A 20,281-nucleotide genomic window follows, 5' to 3' on the forward strand; every position below is an offset into this window, starting at 1 on the left:
AAAGATAGACCCGCGTCAGCTAATGTGTTTAGTGCTGTGAAAACAGAGGCGTGAAAAAAGTGCTGAAAGAACAGCTCCGCAAGCGCTCGAAACACGCACGTAACTTGAAACGTGCGGGAATACCTCCTTGAACTGACAAAAATGCCCTGTATTTGTCAAGCAGAACGTAATATAACAGAATGAAAACCCCCTTAAATATTTAGAATGATGTCTACTTAACCAATCATAACTCATGCGCTGTCATAGATCCTCAAAAACAAAATTGGAATTATAGGATTCGGTAATAGATAGATAGATAGATAGATAGATAGATAGATAGATAGATAGATAGATAGATAGATAGATAAAGGTTGATTGATTTCTTGGGATGTGCATTCAAGCACACGACCTTCAGAGTCGTGAGTAGGCGACTTAAGGCTCCGCTCCGCCGTGCCTTCACTATGGCCAATTGTCATCTCAAGTGAGAGGTGACCGAGATTTTACAGGGTGCGCCCTTGGATTCATTTTTCCACCCTCTCTCTCTCTTTCTTTATGTTTCTTGCAGTGTGAAGGTGAAAAAGGGAAAATAAATAAAAACTAAATGCGATCCCTTGTACAGGCAGTTAAGGCTGAGCGTTTTCTGCATACAGAGGTGGAGGAGGGAAAGGGAAATAAATAAATAAGTGAAATAACAACCGAAGGTGACTGATCAATAGTGAAGAGCGCTGTCATTCCGTCTGACTTCACCTGCCTGAATGAGAAGCAACACGAGCAGACAGGCAGAGGGGACGGCTCTGAGGAGCCGGGAGAGCGCAGGGAAGGCGGCTGCTCTTTCTGGAAGAGCAGCTTATCATCACGCGCTCGCACTTAGGTGCTTCAGCGCCCTCTCTCTCTCTCACGCACACACTCTCTCTCTCTCTTTCCCTCTCTCTTAAGCATAACGAATTTATGAAAAAAAGTTATTGCAATAATGCATCCACCAAGCCATCTGTAAATGCCGCGCATAGCTTGGGGAAGAGCTTTGGGTGGCTTCTGATAGAAACCCAAATGTATTGTGCCTTTTTTCTTTTTTTGATGTGGTGTCTGGCTTTGCCTGCGCTGGTTGGACACTTAATTCTTATTTAAGGCAAGCTTGATAAAGCTTCAATCTCCCCTCACCTTGTTTTCCCTATCAAGTCATGTCTGATTCGGAGCGATGGGCAAGATCGACGACAACGAAAGGATAATCCTCAACGTTGGAGGCACCAGGCACGAAACGTACCGAAACACGTTGAAAACATTGCCGGGCACCCGGCTGGCATTGCTCGCTGCCGACCCCGATTCAGACTTCGGAGTGGACCAGCAGCAACAAGTCTCCGGCTACATCGAGTACAACCCGAAGAACAATGAGTATTTTTTCGATCGCCACCCGGGGGTTTTTGCCTATGTGCTTAATTACTACCGCACGGGGAAACTCCACTGCCCAGCAGACGTCTGTGGACCCCTCTTCGAAGAGGAGTTGGCTTTCTGGGGTATAGATGAGACCGACGTGGAGCCATGCTGCTGGATGACTTACAGACAGCACAGGGACGCCGAGGAAGCGCTCGATATCTTCGATATCAGTGGGGAACCGGGGGCGGCCGAAGGGGAAGACGAAGACTTGAATAAGAGATTGGGCATCGAGGACGTGGTTTCACCTGATGGGAAGGTCAGCCGCTGGAGAAAGTGGCAGCCCCTGGTGTGGGCGCTGTTTGAGGACCCCTACTCTTCAAGAGCAGCAAGGGTAAGGCTGCTGATAATCGGTTCCATGTATATTAAAACAATCAAGTTTAAAAAGCATTAACGGCCGAGCAAGATAAGTTAGTTGAGATACAATTACCAGCATGCTGACGAGCTCTCTCTCCGTGTATCTCTACCTGCGCACATTGTGTGCGCGGCTGTAGACCAACGAGAAGCAGCCAGTGAAACAGGCGCGATTGGGCGCTCATTACTCGAAGGGCAGGGCGCGTTCATGTAGCTCAATGAATTCACTTTGACAGCCTCAATAAAGTACGGGTAGAGCAGTACAGATATTTCAGACTGTATACTAAATGTGTTGAGGCGAAATTCATCTTGGGCGCTTCCATACACATAGCACAAAATAGGAAGTGTGCACCTTAACGCAAATTAAAAGACGGCCACGGACTTTATTATTAAGCAGCATTCTCTAGAGGTATACTAATACTGATACTAACAGTACTGTTAGAAGTGGTATTTGAATTCTTGCTTTTCTCCTTATAACTTACGATACATTAAAGTCAACATACACCTTTTATAGCCCCAAACATACAATTTTTGTTTACAAGTTCACGCTTCATCAAAGCGCTCATAAATACAATAATATTCCCCATACAATTGCATACGTGAACGCACTGATCTCCAGACGTGTCCCATAAAGCTAGTAAACCAATCAACTGAGCTTTTAGTTGCAATAATTTACCTATCAGGCTCGTCTCGTCTCTATTAAGGCACTGTTTACACGCAATAGAGTAAGCAGAAATCTAAACACACACTGAACAATTAAATGATAAAGTATCAATGCATCAATGAAAACAGAAGAATCCATTTATCAAAGTATAGAATCCCATAATTTATAATGAAGGAAAAATAATTTTTACATATAAGAAAAAAATGTTAAACGTAGGGCAAATAAAAACATCTCAAACCCAAATGAAGTTACAATGAAAAACGCGTAATAATGAAATCAGCCGACACTCAACATATTGTAGCGATCCGGGTAAATTAAGAACAGGACCACCTCAGAAAAGGTTAGAAAGCACTAACTGCACGTTTTTTTGCGATTTTACACGCAGCGATACACCAAATTACGCAATTCTCCTCTCCAGATTATTTCTTGATTCATTTTCACTGTTGAGGGTATATCACACTGTAATAAAAATTAGCTATGCCTAGTATGAAAGCATCTTGTACATTTTTTTTCTTATCTCATAAGTACTGGTATGATGTGTAGACATTCACTCACACGCTGTGCTCCATATTTTAAGGTGATCGTGTAGAATTTCCAGCAAGAAACTAATGGTTTTATTTATCATCGTGATCGTAACCTGACTTGACAGGTAGAAAAACATCATTACCATTCTCGTCATCACCTGCCATGAAATAAACTGCAGATGTTTGAAACAGACGGCAAATTCCTCATGCGATGTTACACTAAGAGTGTTGGTAAAACTTGATATAGTCGTCCGCAGGCAGACTTTGAAGTCAGGCGCGTCTAAACGTGACCTTACTCCTAAACTTTACCGCTAGAAAGTGTTGAACCGCACGCATTGGACTTAGAAGACTATGCCGCCTCTATCAGAGGTCAAATATGTCTAAATGTACATAGACGTTTAGACAAGTTCCATTTTTAATAATCCGTTTTAGGGGGTGCGGATGACTATCAAGTTTATCGTTAATTGTGATGTTTACTGGGATCACGCCGTAGATTTCCCCGTTCTTTACAATCAAAATATCCTTTCGAAGATATAAGCTTTTGGAAAAATGGCCAGCTCGTGTCTGTAATACTGGACACCCAATAGCAGGCATTCCAGATTCTGTCCACGCGCCATCAAAAACAACATACAGCATCCTCCCAAAGCATCGTCGCTCGTCTCGATCTTGTCAGACACTTTTGCATCACATTTAGTAGAAACACGCGCTACCGAAGTGCAAAGATAAGCATCGTCATTTGTGAAGAGACGCTGATCATCTCCTGGGTTGAAAAAAAAGAAAAAAAAAAAACACACACAAAAAAACGACTCCATGCAACGGCTAAGTAATCTTCCAGAATCGCTGCGATCCCCTGCCTTTCCAGCTGAAATTAAATGAGACGGATTAAGGCGATCGAGCCGCTTGTAAATAATGATAAAAGATGACATTTCATGGGCAATACTCGGCGTCTAAGTTTCATGCGAAGTGATGTTTCTAAAAATAGAAGTTTATAGAAATTCAAATCCTGGTTGTTATGGAAACCCGTTGAGGGGGCGGCGAGGACGTGGATATTGCATTGAATGGACTGGAGAATAGGCGCCGTGCAATTGGATTCGCTATTAAAATTAAAACGTGTTGCACGGATCCTTCCCTTCTTGCGTCCCATTTATACAGGAAGCACGTTTGTGTTTCCCCTAAATCTATCTATCTATCTATCTATCTATCTATCTATCTATCTATCTATCTATCTATCTATCTATCTATCTATCTATCTATCTATCTATCTATAAGTTCCACGTGTGCATGCCTATGTGCACGATAAATCCATGCATGGCTCCTTTCTGAAATAGTGAAATCTTTCTCTCCGCCTGTATAAATACAAGTTTGTATGCCTATACGTGTAATCCTCTGTTTTATATGTATATAGATCTATAGTGTCATTATTGTCACTTGTAGAGGGTATTTCAACTGCCATGTGCAATATATAAAAAAGAAGAAGCGGGCGACTGTAAACCTACGTGATTGAGGTTTTGTGATCTAACAATCGCGCACCTCTAACACAGACTTGGCAATCAGCAGTTTCTGAGCTCTCGGTTAGTCTAAACTACGACAAGGACTTCAAAATCATCTTTGAACTGTTGCCAGAATCCCATACCCCCCCAGCTCAGCGTCTAGAGAAGTGCGAAGCGAGTGAATCACCGAAGTCAGAACTCGTTCGTGCTCAGACGCGGCGCACCCGCACAGTGAGTCTCGCTCTTAGCTTGGGGGTGTGCGAGTGTATGAGGGTGTGTTGTCCCGACCTTGAGGCTTTACTCTGTCTTCCTACGATTGCTTCTATATTTGTGTCGTTCATAATCGAAACTACCGAACCTTAAAAGCGTCACAAGGGTTCCGATTTCTTACCGAGTCAGAGCACGAGAGGGTCGATGTTCAATGAATTTATTTTCAGTATTCTTTAATTTTTACAAACGCGCTCATCTATGTAGTGCCCGTGTTAATGTGCACCCTTTTGGAGACTGGTTGATTGATTGATTGATTTACGTATTTATTTTAGTGAATTAAGATTAGTGCCGGGTTAATTCCAACAAATTACGTTGGCTGGAAATAGTACGCCTGCATAATACCTCACTGTGACTGTGACAGCCAAGTAAAACGTTTCCTTGTGTGTTTTGACCATAGTGTGGGTGTATATGTATAGTTATTTATCTATTTATGTGTTTTTTATCTACAAAGCTTCTGTAAAAAGTCAAATTTCCCCCTGGGACAAATATATTTCTGTCTACCTATGTAACTATCTAAGTGTTAAGTTCTAGTTCAAGGTTAGCTTTCAAAATAAAGCAGCAGAGTTTCATTATTTATTTAATTCTTAGAGGAACAATAAATATATATTTTATTAATATAATGGCGTGTACTGTTTTAAATTTCAAAAATCCTAAAAACCATAGCTTTCCTGAACACTTAAAAATTGAAGGATAAAGATTTATTGGGATTAGGCTGGAATGCTTAATGTATTTATTGCAGTCTTAGAGAACCAATCAGAATGTCAACATGGGAAAGGTGCTATGAAATGTAATATTATTTTAATCATTATTATTATTACTTAATGGGGTTCTATCTCGTTCCTATTGCACATAAGAATTGGTAAAGCACAGGGGTGTCCAACTCCAGTCCTAGAGGCAGCTTTTCCTTCCTGCCACCTTCTTCATCAGTTCTGTTAACTGACTTCTTATCCCTTCATTTTAATTGTCTTGTGTTTTTAAGATTCACTCCTCTGAACTCCTTGGCGTGGATTGGGGGCTCTGAGGCTAGGGATGTGCATCTGAATCCCATAAACACCAGAAGTGACTCTACTCCATTGGGCCCTTGAGCAAGGCCCTTAACCTGCAGTTCCTCTGTCTTAGGTATGACGTTAGTCTGCATTCAGTCCTACAAGCAGGCCCTCCAACCTGAGGAGGAAACCTTGGGGGTTTGTGGCAGAATTGGCACTCTAGCCTCCACAAAAAACCTTACACTGTTTCATTCCATCTAAACTAGTGTGGTGCTGAGGTGTCACCTGTTGCACAGCTGCCCTGGGGTCCTAATTTGGGATCCTGAGGTGGTTTGTCATGTGGTGGGTGCGGTGGTGCATGCTCCTCACGTCTTCCTCCTTTCGACTGCTTCTGTCTTTCCTTAAATGGCAGCCAAACAAAAGCAAACAGATTGGTGCAGTGGTAGCATTTCTGCCTCGCAGTATGTTGACCAGGGTTTGTGTTCTGGGTCCCTCTGCGTGGGGTTTGCATGTTCTTACCGTGTCAGTATGGGTGTGCTCCACCTTCCTCCCATAGTCCAAAGACATGCAGTTTAAGTGAATTGGCAGTAGTGTGTGGTTTGGGCATGTGTGTGTGTGTTCACCCTGTCCAGGACTTGTCCCTGGCTTGCACCCTATGCCAGCTGGGATAGGCTCCAGCACCCCCATGACCGTGTTCAGGACTATGCGGGTTAGACACTGACTGACTGATGACAAAAAATAAAGCAAACATCTAAGCTGGAATCTGAAATTGCACCCAGCTTCTCTTCAACCAGTTTCTTAATTAGAAGCCGATTCTTGTCAATTAAACCCGTTATTTAATTCCATGGATTGATGGTGCTCTCATTCTGCTTCAGCAAACTTTTTCAAAATTGTTGATTTTCTTTTTTCTAGGAGCATCATCAGAATGTCTGGTGGTCCTGAGCAAATCAACATTACTGAGGCCTTCAACTTTCTTTACTTACAGATATTGCATGGATGACACTGGTTAGCTGGTCATGTTTTGTCTCATTTTCTGTCTCATTATTGTTTGGCAACTAATTAAGAAAGAAAGAAGCAAAGGGTCTGTATCTTAATTAGAAAGTCATTCAAAATTTACATTAGCAACAAAAACTGCTCACTAATTAAGAAAATGGTTAGAATAAAAACCTGCTGCCATTGCAGCCCTCCAGAAGTGGAGATGGATGCCCCTGGTATAACTTATTCAATTGCTAATACTAAACTTTTCAGACCTGTTAGCACTCTATGGTAAGTGGCACCAACTGTTCTGATAGATGTGACTGATAAGAAATAATAAAAGTCTTTGTGGAATTCTGGAGAGGTAGAGAAGAAGGAGGGCAGTCCACCAATTGAGCAAAGTCAAGGGGGCTTTACCAGGTGGAATGACAAGCTGGTTGTAGGGAAGTTCAAGAGAAGGTTTTAAGATAGAAGTGTAGTGTGGGAGATCAGGGGCCTCATGTATAACGCCATATGTAGAACTCACACTATAAAATGGCGTAAGCACAAAAGTGGGAATGTGCATACGCACAAAAAAATCCAGATGCAGAAATCTGTGCGTACGTAAACTTTCACGTTTTTCCGCTACATAAATCCTGATCAGTGTGAAAAGTAACGCACGTGCACGCGCCTGCTGTTCCACCCCAACTCCTCCAGAATTACGCTTCTTTGAATATGTAAATCAATATAAATAGCCCTTAAGCTCAGCATTCTTTGAAAAGACAATGGCAAAACCACGAGGAAAAATAGAACAATTTCAGTGAGTACAACGTACTATTTGTTGGTTTAAACAGTGGTATAAACAACAAAAGGAAGTTGATCGAGTGACATAGAGTGTCGGAGAAACTCAAAAGCTCAAGTTCACAAAGTCGCACAGTGCCCGAAATAAAAAAGAAGTCGCATATCAAAGTCGCTGTGAAAAGGCGAGTCGTAGCCCACCATCTGAGTGTCATATGAAAGCTTATTAGGGTAGAGAGAAAAAAAAATAGGCACACAGTGGGAAAAAAGCACAAAATGTCAACTTTAATCTTGAAATTTCGACTTTAATCACATAGTTTATTTTGTCATTAAAGTAGAACATGATAAATATCAATTCAAAATCATTTAATTTACTAGTTTCTCAAATCCCATCATAATTAAAGTAGCACGTTAAATGCTTTGTTTTGTATGTGATCTTCTGTGTGCTCTATGTGTGTGAATCACTACGTGCTTCTTAAACCGGCTTTCTATAGCTCCGACAGGACACAGAATCCATTACATTCATGATATTACAGCTCTCTGAATAACTAAAATACTGAGATGTATACTTGATATAATTTACATGATAGGAGATAAAGCATGTTATTAAACATGGGAACACGGTGGTGCAGTGATTGTGCACGACCTTGGATGAAATAATTTATTGCAGCAGTACTGTCTCTTTCAAACGTACTAACCCCCAATTCCTGTCCTTCCTTTTCTTTCTCCAAATACCCAATCGCCACACAATCAGCTCTGTAATAGACATTAAGCCACCTGTAAGCTTAGCGCCGATTCTTCAAAACTTTTAAGGAACATTGAAATATCTTCGTAGTACATTTTTAATTATTCTATCTTTCATGCCAGTCCCAGTAAAGCATACAGTGCGAGGCAGGAACAATCCGTGAACGGAGCACCAGATCCTTGCTAGCGTAGCGACACCATGTCCTTTAATTATTAACAATATAGACTATTTAAATGAAGTTAAAGTTTTATCAGTATAACATAATAAACATATTTTGCTGCATTTCATTTTAAAAATGATATCGTCATCATATGTAAATACGCGCTTTATAAAGTGGCTCAGGTTGTGCAATATTATAACTGTATCGCAAGTTTACCGTGAGGTAATTGTACTTATATGTACAAACAGTTCTACAAGGAGCAGTTGATGGACTGATTGATTGCATTTATAGTTCTTGGGATGAAACTGTTTCTGAACCGCAAGGTCCGTACAGTAAAGGTTTTGAAGCGTTTGCCGTGTGAGAAGCAGTTCAAATAGGAAGCATGACTGAGGCAGTGTGTGCTTGATGCTGTATATCGATAATTCTCTTTCCGATCAGCTGTTCCGAGTGGTGCAGTGAAAGTAATATGGAAAAAGATGATCCGCTGTGGAAACCCCTAACGGGTGCAGCTGAAAGAAGAAGAAGAAGGTGCAGTGAGAGTAACAATGCTAAAGCAGCTATGGTATTTGAAATAGTTTGACCATTCCGTGGACCATTATATTGTTACTGGTTAATTACAATCAGATGTATTAAACTAATAAACAATATGCGGTTAATTTCAGTATATTTATAAAGCCACGTCAGGGATGAGGATCTGAAAAAGAAAGATAAACCACACAGGAACAGTAGCACTGCTTTGACGCTGGGTGCCACCAGTCTGCAAAATCGAGCAGAGAACTTGCGTACGACAGGTTATGAGGTATCGTGGAAATGTGCGTGGCTTTACGCCAAGTTTAGGTTTTATACATTGCGATTTGAATTTGGAACCGTTTGTGCACAGAATGAACAGATGGCTGAGCAGTAAGAGATTTTGGGGCTTCAGCGTGTGGAGGTTTACAGGACAATGAGTCCATTATAATTAACCTGAGGGCTTCTCTCAAAAGAGCAGTCTGGTCATTGACCTGATTAAATTTGTCTACATCTTGTTCTGATGGAGGTCTGCAGCATGCAGCGGGAGATTGGGCACAGAAAATAAGTTGGACAAAAGAGGCTCACGGGGGGCTAACTCATTCTTTCGAATGAAAAACAAAAAATGACTAGTTTAGTCAATTTTGAAATTGGAAAGAAAAGCTGACAGCATAATGTGCTTCAAATTCTAAAGAAACTCAGGAGCATTTTGATGTATGATTCATTTCCTGGAGCCACTTAGGGAGCATCTGGTCTAGAGGTGCTTAATGTCATGAAAATATTATAACTGTTTAGCTATGGATTTAGCCTCAAAAAGCCTTTAAAACATACTGAGTGAGGTCATGACCATTAGGTGAGAACGTACCAGTTAGTCACGTGAGTCTGCTGTGTGCTTTGGCTCAGGACTGGAAAGTTATGATGCTATGTGGTCAAATGGGCCTCTCTTCCAGTGGACTAAGGTACATACTTCTAAGGAACAAAAGTAAAGTAAAAGTAAGAAATAAATGTCTCTCCTCTTGCCTAAATTCATGAAGTTAGTCAGCTGGTATGAAAAATTTCACTTTTCTACACAATAATAGGTGCATACCTTAACAAAGGTGTTCATTGATCTTAAGGCTTGTAAAGTAGCACTTCATTTTAGTTAGGGGTTTTGTATATATTTAATTTTTAAATCACTTACTGCAGCATTAATAAAACAGGCTTCAGAAAATAGATAGATAGATAGATAGATAGATAGATAGATAGATAGATAGATAGATAGATAGATAGATAGATAGATAGATAGATAGATAGATAGATACTTTATTAATCCCAAGGGGAAATTCACATAATCCAGCATATTCGCAACCCATCATGTTCTGAACACTTGTGTTGTAGATTTCATTTTAAATGGGCCAATTAGGAATTTCTTAATCCATGCCAACAAAGTGAAAACATGATTTTATAATGGTTTGCAAACTCCATAAAAATCAGAAAGGACGTACTTCTCTACAAGGTTTGCACACCTGGATTTGGACAGTTTATCCCATTCAAGCTCGATGGGACACATTGGAAAACTGCCGTCTTCAGGTCTATCCAAATTTGTTCTATGGAGTTTAAGTCTGAGGTTTGGTTGGGCCACTCAAGAATAGTCTGAGATTTGTCCCAAAGTCAATGGAGTGCCATCTTGTTTGTATGTGTTGGATTATTGTTGTTCTGAAAGGTTAACTATCACTCCAGTTTGAAGTCATATCCACTCTGGATCAGGGTTTCTTCTCAGGCCTCTCTGTATTTTGGCAGCCTTCATTGTTCCCACACATTTGACCAGCCCAAAGAATCTTTCTCCTTATGCTCTTAGAGTCTTATGCCATTTGGCAAACTCCAAGCAAGTTGTCATAGTTCTAAAAAATTGCTTCTGCCTGGCCACACTACCATAAACACCCTATTGATGGAGTGCTGCTGAGATGGCTGTCCTTCTGACAGATTCTCCTACATTAGCATATAATGACTGAAGCTCTTGTTAGAATGATCATTGGTTTCATGGCCATCTTACTGACCAGGGTCCTTCTTGCCTGGTTACTCAGTTTACACAGACAAGTCTCACCCTGATTTTTACCTCAATGCAATTTGACCACAAAGGTCTACAGATACTTCATGGCTTGGTTTTTGTCCTGTAGTGCAAATTGTGGGACCTTTTATACATGGGTTGGTGTGTCCAATCATTTCAGTTTTCCACATTTGGACTCCAATCACATTCTTGACACATCTCATGGAGAATTAAAGCAAACATGAGGCACCTGACCAAAATTTGGGGGACCACAGCCAAGGGTCTATATACTTATTAGAACAAGAGATTTCAGTTTTTGATTTTTCTTTAATAAATTTGAAAACCTTTCTGAAAACATATTTTCACTTTGTTATTATGGATTATCGAGTGCAGATTGATGAATAAAAATGGCAAATGATTTAATGTAAAGTGTACAGAAAATGAAGGGGTCTGATTACATTCTGAACCCACTGTCTGTTATGTGCTGTAGCCATTTATGCACTACAGTAAGCCCTTAAAGTCCCTGCTATAAAGTGTTTCCATAATACCTTTCATTGGAATTAGTACTGAACTGACTCCAACAATTAACTTGCTATGATAGCTGAACTGGGTTTTTCAACAACATGCAGAAGTAAAGGATTATCGCCACATTTCGTTTTTCCAACAAACAAGCAAACAGCACATTTTCAAAAGGATGTCATAGAAGAGTGTGATGATACCAGAGAACCTTTAACTCAATCAGCTGCCTGCTTCAGGAAGTCATCAATGAGACGTTTTAGCCAGATGTTCCCTGAGACCAGATCAAACAATTTACAAGGTTGAGTCACACTTAACAACATTTTCATAAAGGAAATTATTCTATAATTAGGATGACAAGTAGTGCGTATTGTGTGGACTGGAGCTTGGAATGATCTTGTGAGTTTACTAAGCCCAAAATCATTACTGTAGTGCTTGTGCAGCATATTGGAGCTCCGTAAGTCAGCCCATAGAGAGTGACTATCATTGTTATATGAAGAGTATTGTTTTATTCCCATTCTTATTTATTTATTTATTTGTTAATTTAGTTTTTCACCATTATTTTCGGTATTTGTTTGTGAGGTCGTCACACATAATCGAGTGTTCGTAAGGGTTCAGACTATTTGGGATCATGAGAGTGGGGAGTAAGTCGTCCCGAAAATCATTAAAAGAGTAAGCCACATCCCCAGTTAGTTTCTGCTCATTTTGCTTTCAGATGAAGAAAAGAAAGTCAATTTCTTAAGGATTTTTTTGTGTGGTTTTTCTCTTTCGGTTTTGAGTTCATTTTTCTTCTGTCTTTGAATACAATCAAGTGAATGAGTATAGTATATAACTTTTAGTAACGTGCCTAGCCTAGTCCTAGTCCTACTCTGACTGTGAATGATACTAGGGACATCTAGATGGTTTTATTAGTGTCATTATTTATTTTTATTTTTGACTTTAAAAATATTTTATTTCTGTACTGGGGCCATCAGTAATTTTCTGACTGTTAGTCACAGATACAACCATGTTGGTGGAAGCAAAGGCATCCATAACTGGCCTTCTGTTGCTTTATTAACTTAATGGAATTACTTGCCCCTAATGAATATGTGTTTATCCTTATGGAAGCATCTGTGCATTAAGTTTTTTTGCAAGAATATTCATTAATTTGTTCATTTTTCCACTCCCTATCCAAAATTGGGTCAGGGGGGCAACAACCTTAGCAGCAAGGCCCATAAATTCCTTTCCCCAGCCACACTTGCCAACTCATACTGTGGGACCCTAAGGTGTTACCAGGCCATCTGAGAGATATAATCCTTCCTGTGAGCTCTAGGTCTTCTCCAACTGGGAGAAGATTAACTCTTCTCGATGCACAGGGTCATTAACTCTACTCTGAGCCTCCTTGGATGTCTACATTTCCCACCCTATCTTTAAGGGAGAGCCCAGTCACCCTGCAGATAAGGCTCATTTCAGCTGCTTATAACTGTGATCTCATTCTTTTGGTTATTACCCAAAGCTCATGACCATAGATAAGGTTAGGGACATAGATTAAATGGTAAATCCAGAGCGTTGCCTGACTCGGCTCCTTCTTCACCACAATAAAATGGTATAGTAATGACATAACTGCATTTGCCATCCTTATCTGTCTGTTGATCTCATCATCCATTTTCCCATCACTTGTGAACAAGACTCCAAGATACTTAAACTCCTCCACTTAAGGCAGTAACTCATCTCATTTTCAAAGAGGACAGTCCACCAGTTTCTTACTGAGGACCTCAGATTTGGAGGTAGTGATCCTCATCCCTGCTTCATCCTCAGTCAGATACTGTCCCAATGTGTGCTGAAGTTTCCAGCTCAATAAAGCCAACGGGACCATGTCATCTGCCAAAAGCAGTGATGCGATTTTAAGGCCACCGAGCTGGTCCCCCTCCACTTCCCAGCTGCACCTTAATATCCTGTCCATGAAAATCACAAACAGGATAGGAGACAAAGCACAGTCCTGGCTGTGGGTCCCATATCCAATGGAAACATGTTGATATAGCTGTCACTGTGATAATACAGGGACCAAATAACCCTTATTAGGAGCTTCATACTCTACCAGCAATCACACCCCAAACACACAGAATCCCTCAAGGAACACAGACATATGCCTTCTCTAAGTCCACAAAACAGATGTAGACCAATTGAGCATACTCCCATGCCCCCTCCAGAATCCTCATGCGGGTAAAGCGCTGGTCCTTTATTCCACAGCCTGGATGGAATACACATTATTTCTCTTGTATCTAAGATTCCACAAAGATGTAGAGTTATGTAATAGTATATTTTAGAAGATAAATTGATTAGATTTACATGTCACTGACTCCTTCCTGGTTTCAGATGATCTCTCTCGCCACAGCTCCACTCTGTCATACTCCTAACAGACATAGTCTGATTGCACTTTTTCAATTCAAATCACTCACGACACTAGCTACTCTTTGACTTTGCCCTTTGGGAGTGTGTTGTGTCTCACTCCTTCTTAATTAGAGCTCATTTTGGAGCCTTCTTGTGTGGATCGATCAAATCAGTGGTGACAGTCAATAGTGCCTTTAGATTTTCATTGTAACCAGTCTCTTAATTCTATACTTAGGGAATTTATGTGACTTATTCAACTATTACAAAGCAAGCCCGAGAATCCTCCTAGACTGCAACTGCTTTTCTGAGTTCCACTCCAGAATGTTAGTTAAAACTGCAGTATTGTATGCCAACTGTCTGATGTGCCTCTGATGGACAGGGTGTCTAAATCATTTTTAAAATGGCACTGGAAACTCCATTTTGACTTATGCAATTCATATCAGATTGTGTTCGGTTTAAATTGACTGCAGCTTTCCAATACAAATTAACAATTGAATAATGTAAAAATGAGCTATTAAATATTTTAACAAAGGAAAATGTTCTATTATTAAAACATTAATTCGGTGTTAAGAATGATGTAGTCTATCCCTTTAAATTTGGTGAATGATTACAGAACTTTTGGTAATTTAACTAGCCTGACTCTAAGGCTGGGGATATACTTAAAGCTACAGAATACATGAGCTTGAGGACGCTGTGGCCACGTAAGCAGTGTACTGTCTATACTTGTGCTAATACTTTAAGTAAATCTGGAAGATTCCACCAGGTGGAGGTGTAAGAAATCATCACTGAGAGAAAACAACGTCCATTTATGCAGTGTTGTGAGGTAAGGGAAGAAAGATGTTAAAGATAAGAATTCTTTGCATTCTGATACTGTTGCAAAGGTAAAAAAAGACGGTGCAGAAGATGGCGTGTGAAACCTTTAAATGTATCATGTCATTACAGTGGGGAATATGTGACATTTGTATTGCTAATGCAAGAAATGGATGAAGAAAAGCACCATGAATACATTTACATGTCAGCATTTAAGTTTGATGATTTGCTTCACTGCATCAAACTGTTCATCAAACATCGAAGCAAGCAGATTTATCCTGTTTGAGCTGCATTGCGGCTAACCGGCACATGTTGATAGTAAACAACGATGTTGACGTCATGTACCAAATCTTGAATACACACACAACTCATATTTTTGCTGGTACTGCAATTCGCACATTAATTGAGCTAATTTCTGACAATGTGCTCAGAAGACGTGTCAAAAGAATGCTGGGTACACGTGGCAGCCACAATGCTCGAGAGTAACCGTTCTGAGTGTAAAGTATAAACTGACCCTAACTATGAAGGACAACTTGGTGATTTATTTAGTTTCATTAATCATTTTTATTGTGGACTTCATACCTGTGGTGGGGACATTACCAATTTGCTATTTTTTGTGACTGTTGGAAATGGATGTTGAGTTTCATCAAGACTTTAATCTTTAATCTTTGTTAATATCACAAGTGTTCAGTGCATAGGTATATTTTAAAGTGGGCTCATTGTGCCAGTACAAACTAATTTACATCATCTGCTGAACTCCTTGTTTAATTTGACATTTTACATTCCACTGTGATTTACTTTGGTGATCTTTTTCATTTAAGGAAATAAGTACACCAAACTGTGATCTGCCTGACAGATGTACTTGTTACGATTCTTACGTGTAAATCATTTTTAAAATATTGCTGATCACTTTCCATTAGACATATATGGTTACCCTTAATGATTCAATGGGTGAACCATTCGTTTTCAGCAATAACTGATTGCTTTTAATGCAAATTAACTAAATGAAGCTGAATCATTGTTTTCAAAGTTTCAATAACTAAATAATTCATTACAATTATATAGCACATTACTAGGCAGTCAAAATGCTTTACATAGACAGTGGGGAGTCACTCGAACCACTACCAATGTGTTAAATCTTTCAGGGAGATTCTTGTGTTATTGAGCTCACCACACATTAACTATTAAGCAGTGAAAAAGTGATGGAGATAATTAGCCAAACAGATAAATAAGGAAACAAAATGAAACAGGCCGTAATGGGCAATTAACCCAAGACATCGGGGGACACCCTACTCTTTTTGAAAGATGTCCATGAATCTTTTATGAACACAGAGCATTAGGACCTCAGTTTTACATCTCATCTGAAGGACGGCTCCATATTTACAGCATAATGACCCCGACACTGCACTGGGGGATTGGGATCCACACACAGTCCACAGGGTAAGCATCCCCGATGGCCTCAACAACACCTCTTCAAGCAGCAACTCATGATTTTCCTAGATGGTCTTCCATCAAAGTACTGGCCAGGCCCAAACATGGTTAGCTTTTTGTGATTGACCTGAAGTGAAGTGCAGACGGTATAGCTGCTGTTAAAATAAACTGTTTTTAAGGAATTTACTTTATCTAAAAAGTAGGGGGACGCTGTTCTTTGTCAGGCCCTTCTGTAAGCTTTTGTGTTGCATTAGTGTGGTGTAAGTTTATGCTTTAAAGTTGGATTACAAAACAGTAGGAGCTGACAGTGCCTGCAGGTATTTATGGTCACCAATCTCTTAATTATAGATTAATATGCGCTGATATCATTGCTTAATTTCATGTTTCTTTTTTCCAGATTTGAACGTAGACTGTGGATTCCTACACTTTGCGTATTTGTGCATTTAATGGTCTGGTGGTGGAGCAGCTTTTTTTTGTCAGTCGTAATTGTTTCATTTAGTGTATATCAACTGAGATTTTTAAACAAACTATCAGGAAGATACACAGGGTTTGTAATTCCAGTTCTTAAAGTTTCAATCAAGGCATACAGTCCTTAATAATAGTGTTCACCCTTTTGGAAGGTTTTACATTTTATTATTATACAACATTATTTAATTTGGCTATTTTGAAGCTGATCAACATAAAAAGACTCCTTATTGTCAAAGTGAGACCAGATCTCTGCATATCAGTCTAAATTACTCACAGATATAAAACACCACATTATTAACACTGATTTCTCCAGGTTGGGTTGACTGGGTATGGATGTCTGATTTTGAAAGACCCCAAAACACCTGAGGACCCCAGGTAGTATCACTGATGATGTGTCCAAGTGTCACTTTACATTAGAACAATCCTGAGAAGAACAGGCCATTCAGCCAGGAATGATCTGGAAATTATAGAGAGAGAAGGGCTGCTTTGATTAAATAGGCAGAAATCAAACAAATCATCAGGACCAAATGGTGGTTAGCGTGTACATATATAAATCCTTGATGCATATTTTTATAAAGTCAATGTGCACTGGGGAAATTCTAAAGGACTGGAAAATGGCAAGTATTATCCTGTTATAAAAAAAGGGTGAAAGGGCAGAGCTAAGCAACTATAGGCTAGTAAGCTTAACATGTTAACAAATTAATGAAAAGGATTATTAAGGGAAAAACTGAACAACACATGGCGAGCACAGGAGTTTTTCTGAACAGTCAGCATGGGTTCAGAAGAGGGAAGTCATGTTTTACCAACATGCTGGAATTCTATAAGGAAGCAACAAGAAGATATGATCAAAGTGGAGCAGATGATATTTATCTTGAATTTCAGATAGCATTTGATAAGGTGCCAAAGATGCCACATGAGAGGTTGGGCATCAAACTAAAGAAAGTGGGAGTTTAGGGTGATGTGTGTAGAGGGGTACAGAACTGGTTTTGACACAAGAAGCATAGGGTTATGGTGTAAGGAACCTCAGCAGAATTAGGTGATGTTGTTCCACAGGGGTCAATGCTAGGGCAGCTGCTATTTAATGTACTGTATATAAAATATTTGGTTAGGAATATAAGTAACAAGCTGGTTAAATTTGCAGATGATACCAAGATAGGGGGATTGATAGATAATCTAGAATCTGTTGAATCATTATAGAGGGATTTGGACAGCATACAGGTTTGGGCAGATTTGTGTCAGATGAAATTTAATCTAAGTAAATGTAAAGTATTACATGTAGGAGATAAAAAGTTTAGGTATTTATACACAAAAGGAGGTAGAAAAATTGAAAGTACTCCTTATGAGAACGATTTAGGAGTTGCAGCAGACTCTACAGTATCCACTGCCAGACAGTGTTTAATAGCCATTAAGAAGGCCAGCAGAAAGTCAGGTTATATACAGTAGAACGATCTGTGGAGTGCATCCAAGGTGGTTCTGCTCAACCTTTATAACGCACTGGTGAGGCCTCATCTGTAGTACTGTGTGCAGTTTGGGTCTCCAGGCTACAAAAAGGACATAGCAGCACTAGAAAAAGTCCAGAAATAAGCGACTAGGCTGATTCCAGGGCTACAGGGGTTGAATTATGAGGAAAGATTAAAAGAGCTGAGCCTTTACAGTTTAAGCAAAAGAAGATTAAGAGGTGACATGATTGAAGTGTTTAAAATTATGAAGGGAATTAGTCCAGTGGATCGAGACTTTCATTTTAAAACAAGTTCATCAAGAACAAGGGGACACGGAAACTTTTTAATGGTAAATTTTGCAGAAATGTTAGGAAGTTTTTCTTCACAAAGAGAACCATAGACACTTGGAATAAGCTACCAAACAGTGTGGTAGACAGATGGACTTTAGGGGCTTTGAGACTTGATGTTACTATTTTAGAAGAATTAAGTGGATAGGAACGTTGGGCTAAACGGCCTGCTATCATCTAGATTGTTCTAATGTTCTAAAAAAAAAGCATACTAATCCTATCCACTTAATTCTTTTGTTATAAATATAACATGGCACTTACTTCACATGTCATTTTTCAGAACTCATGGCTCCCAAATCAGCCTGTTAAGAAAACATAGCTGATTACTTTTTAGGTTTATCAATTCATTTTTTTTCTTTAGCATTCGCTTCTGCCACTATGCTTCTTTGACATAGCCAAGAAAGTTGTTTTTAATTCTTATTTTTTTTATTATTTTTACTATTAATATGTGAGCATCCTGCTGAAGGATATTTACATATTTAATTCCTGTAATTCTTCTTATTATTATGATTTAACGTGCTATAAATTTTTATTTTTTACTGTATTGATTTTCTTGTCATCATGCTGACACATATTTTGTTGTATAGGATTCCGCACATTACCTGCTAATGTGAAGAGTGCAAGTGTGGAGCATGATATCTGTACTATTAAAGAGGTCTGTCAGCCAGCTTTTGATAGCTTTGATATTTATTTCATACAACCTTTTCTTTTATCAGTTTCTTTCTCTGCTTTGGAACGATCTTCAAACGCTTTCACTTCTCTCCTACGTAATAATCCTTATTCTGGACTCACTATTTGATCCCCTTCGCGCTCTCCCACGTCCATGTTTGAAATGCCTGTCAGATGTCTCTTTCATCTTCAACATTTGAATTGCCGGACTGTACTCTAATGCTGCACTTCACACCACCGTCTGAAGGATTGTTTTTTTGTGCTTAGTCTTCCCAAGAGTAGCTATCAGCTCTCTTCCTGGGCTAAAAAACATCCCTTTTAGTTGAGTTGTTGCTTCTAAACCTCATCATTGTACCATATGCTTAGAGGAATGTAGTAGAGCAGAGGAATGGCATCTATTCTTTAACATACTGAGAGGAAAATATTTTGATTAGAATATAAAAATAGTAACATTTTGGTAAATTCTTTGTTAGAATGTGCACACGCACTAAGTATGAACTTCTCAAGTCAATCGTTTTATATATAATGTACATTTGCAGTTTCTCAATATCTGTTTTAGAGTTGGATAGCATTGTGGCACATTTGTTAGTGTTGCTGCCTCATAAATCCAGAGTTCTGTGTTCAAATCTCCATTTGTTGTCCGTTTTGAAGTATGCACTTTCTCAGTCATGTTGGTTTCATTTTCTTCTGGACACTCCAGTTTTTCCTTCCGCAAAACCATTCTGATTTGCCACCATATGAGGGAATGTGCCGTTCACTAGACTATCCCATCCAAAGCTTATTCTTTCCTTCCTTAGACCTGATACTGTAGGAAAAAGTCTGTGCCTCCCCTACAACCTCAACAGTTACCACATCTTCAGATACCAGTCTAATTGGCCAGTTTAATTGGTTTCTGTTTCCAGGATGCAAGCCTATGTCTCACACCAAAGATTAAGTTGTTGGCATTAGAGATAACCTACAAAACCGGAACTTATGTTGATTAACTGACAGGAGACAAACAGTACAAAAAAGAGGAGAATGCTTCATGTGGGGTGAGATTATCAACAGAGTCCCTCTGGGGTCTGTCCTTGGACCTTAAGTTTTTCTTATTTATATTAATAGCATTGATTCTGGTATAGTTAGTAAACTTGTGAAATTCAAAGATGACCCCAAAAGTGGATGAATGGCAGACACTGAGGAGCAAAAAGAATTTAAAAAACCTGGAGAATCTTCAAACACCTGTAAAATGCAGTTTAATGTAGAAAAGTACTACTTGTAAGCAAAAAGAATGTCAATTATAGATGCAAGATAAAAGACACTCATACAGGAATCGACTTATAAAAAGGAGTTTATGTAGACCCAACATT

General features: G+C 39.4%; 1 protein-coding gene across 7 annotated transcripts in view; it reads left to right on the forward strand.

The window, feature by feature from the left end:
* Positions 1-662: 662 nt before the first annotated feature.
* The window catches only part of kcnc2 (potassium voltage-gated channel, Shaw-related subfamily, member 2), a 326,666-nt gene continuing 307,047 nt past the window's right edge, over positions 663-20,281 (forward strand). For all 7 annotated transcript variants that reach the window (XM_039761908.1, XM_039761911.1, XM_039761909.1 and 4 more), the window contains exon 1: positions 663-1,741. In XM_039761908.1, the coding sequence (XP_039617842.1) occupies positions 1,175-1,741 (567 nt within the window). In that variant the 5' untranslated portion in view covers positions 663-1,174. The remainder of the gene's footprint in view (positions 1,742-20,281) is intronic.

Source organism: Polypterus senegalus, chromosome 8, assembly GCF_016835505.1.
Source record: "Polypterus senegalus isolate Bchr_013 chromosome 8, ASM1683550v1, whole genome shotgun sequence".
NCBI classification, from domain to species: Eukaryota; Metazoa; Chordata; class Cladistia; order Polypteriformes; family Polypteridae; genus Polypterus; species Polypterus senegalus.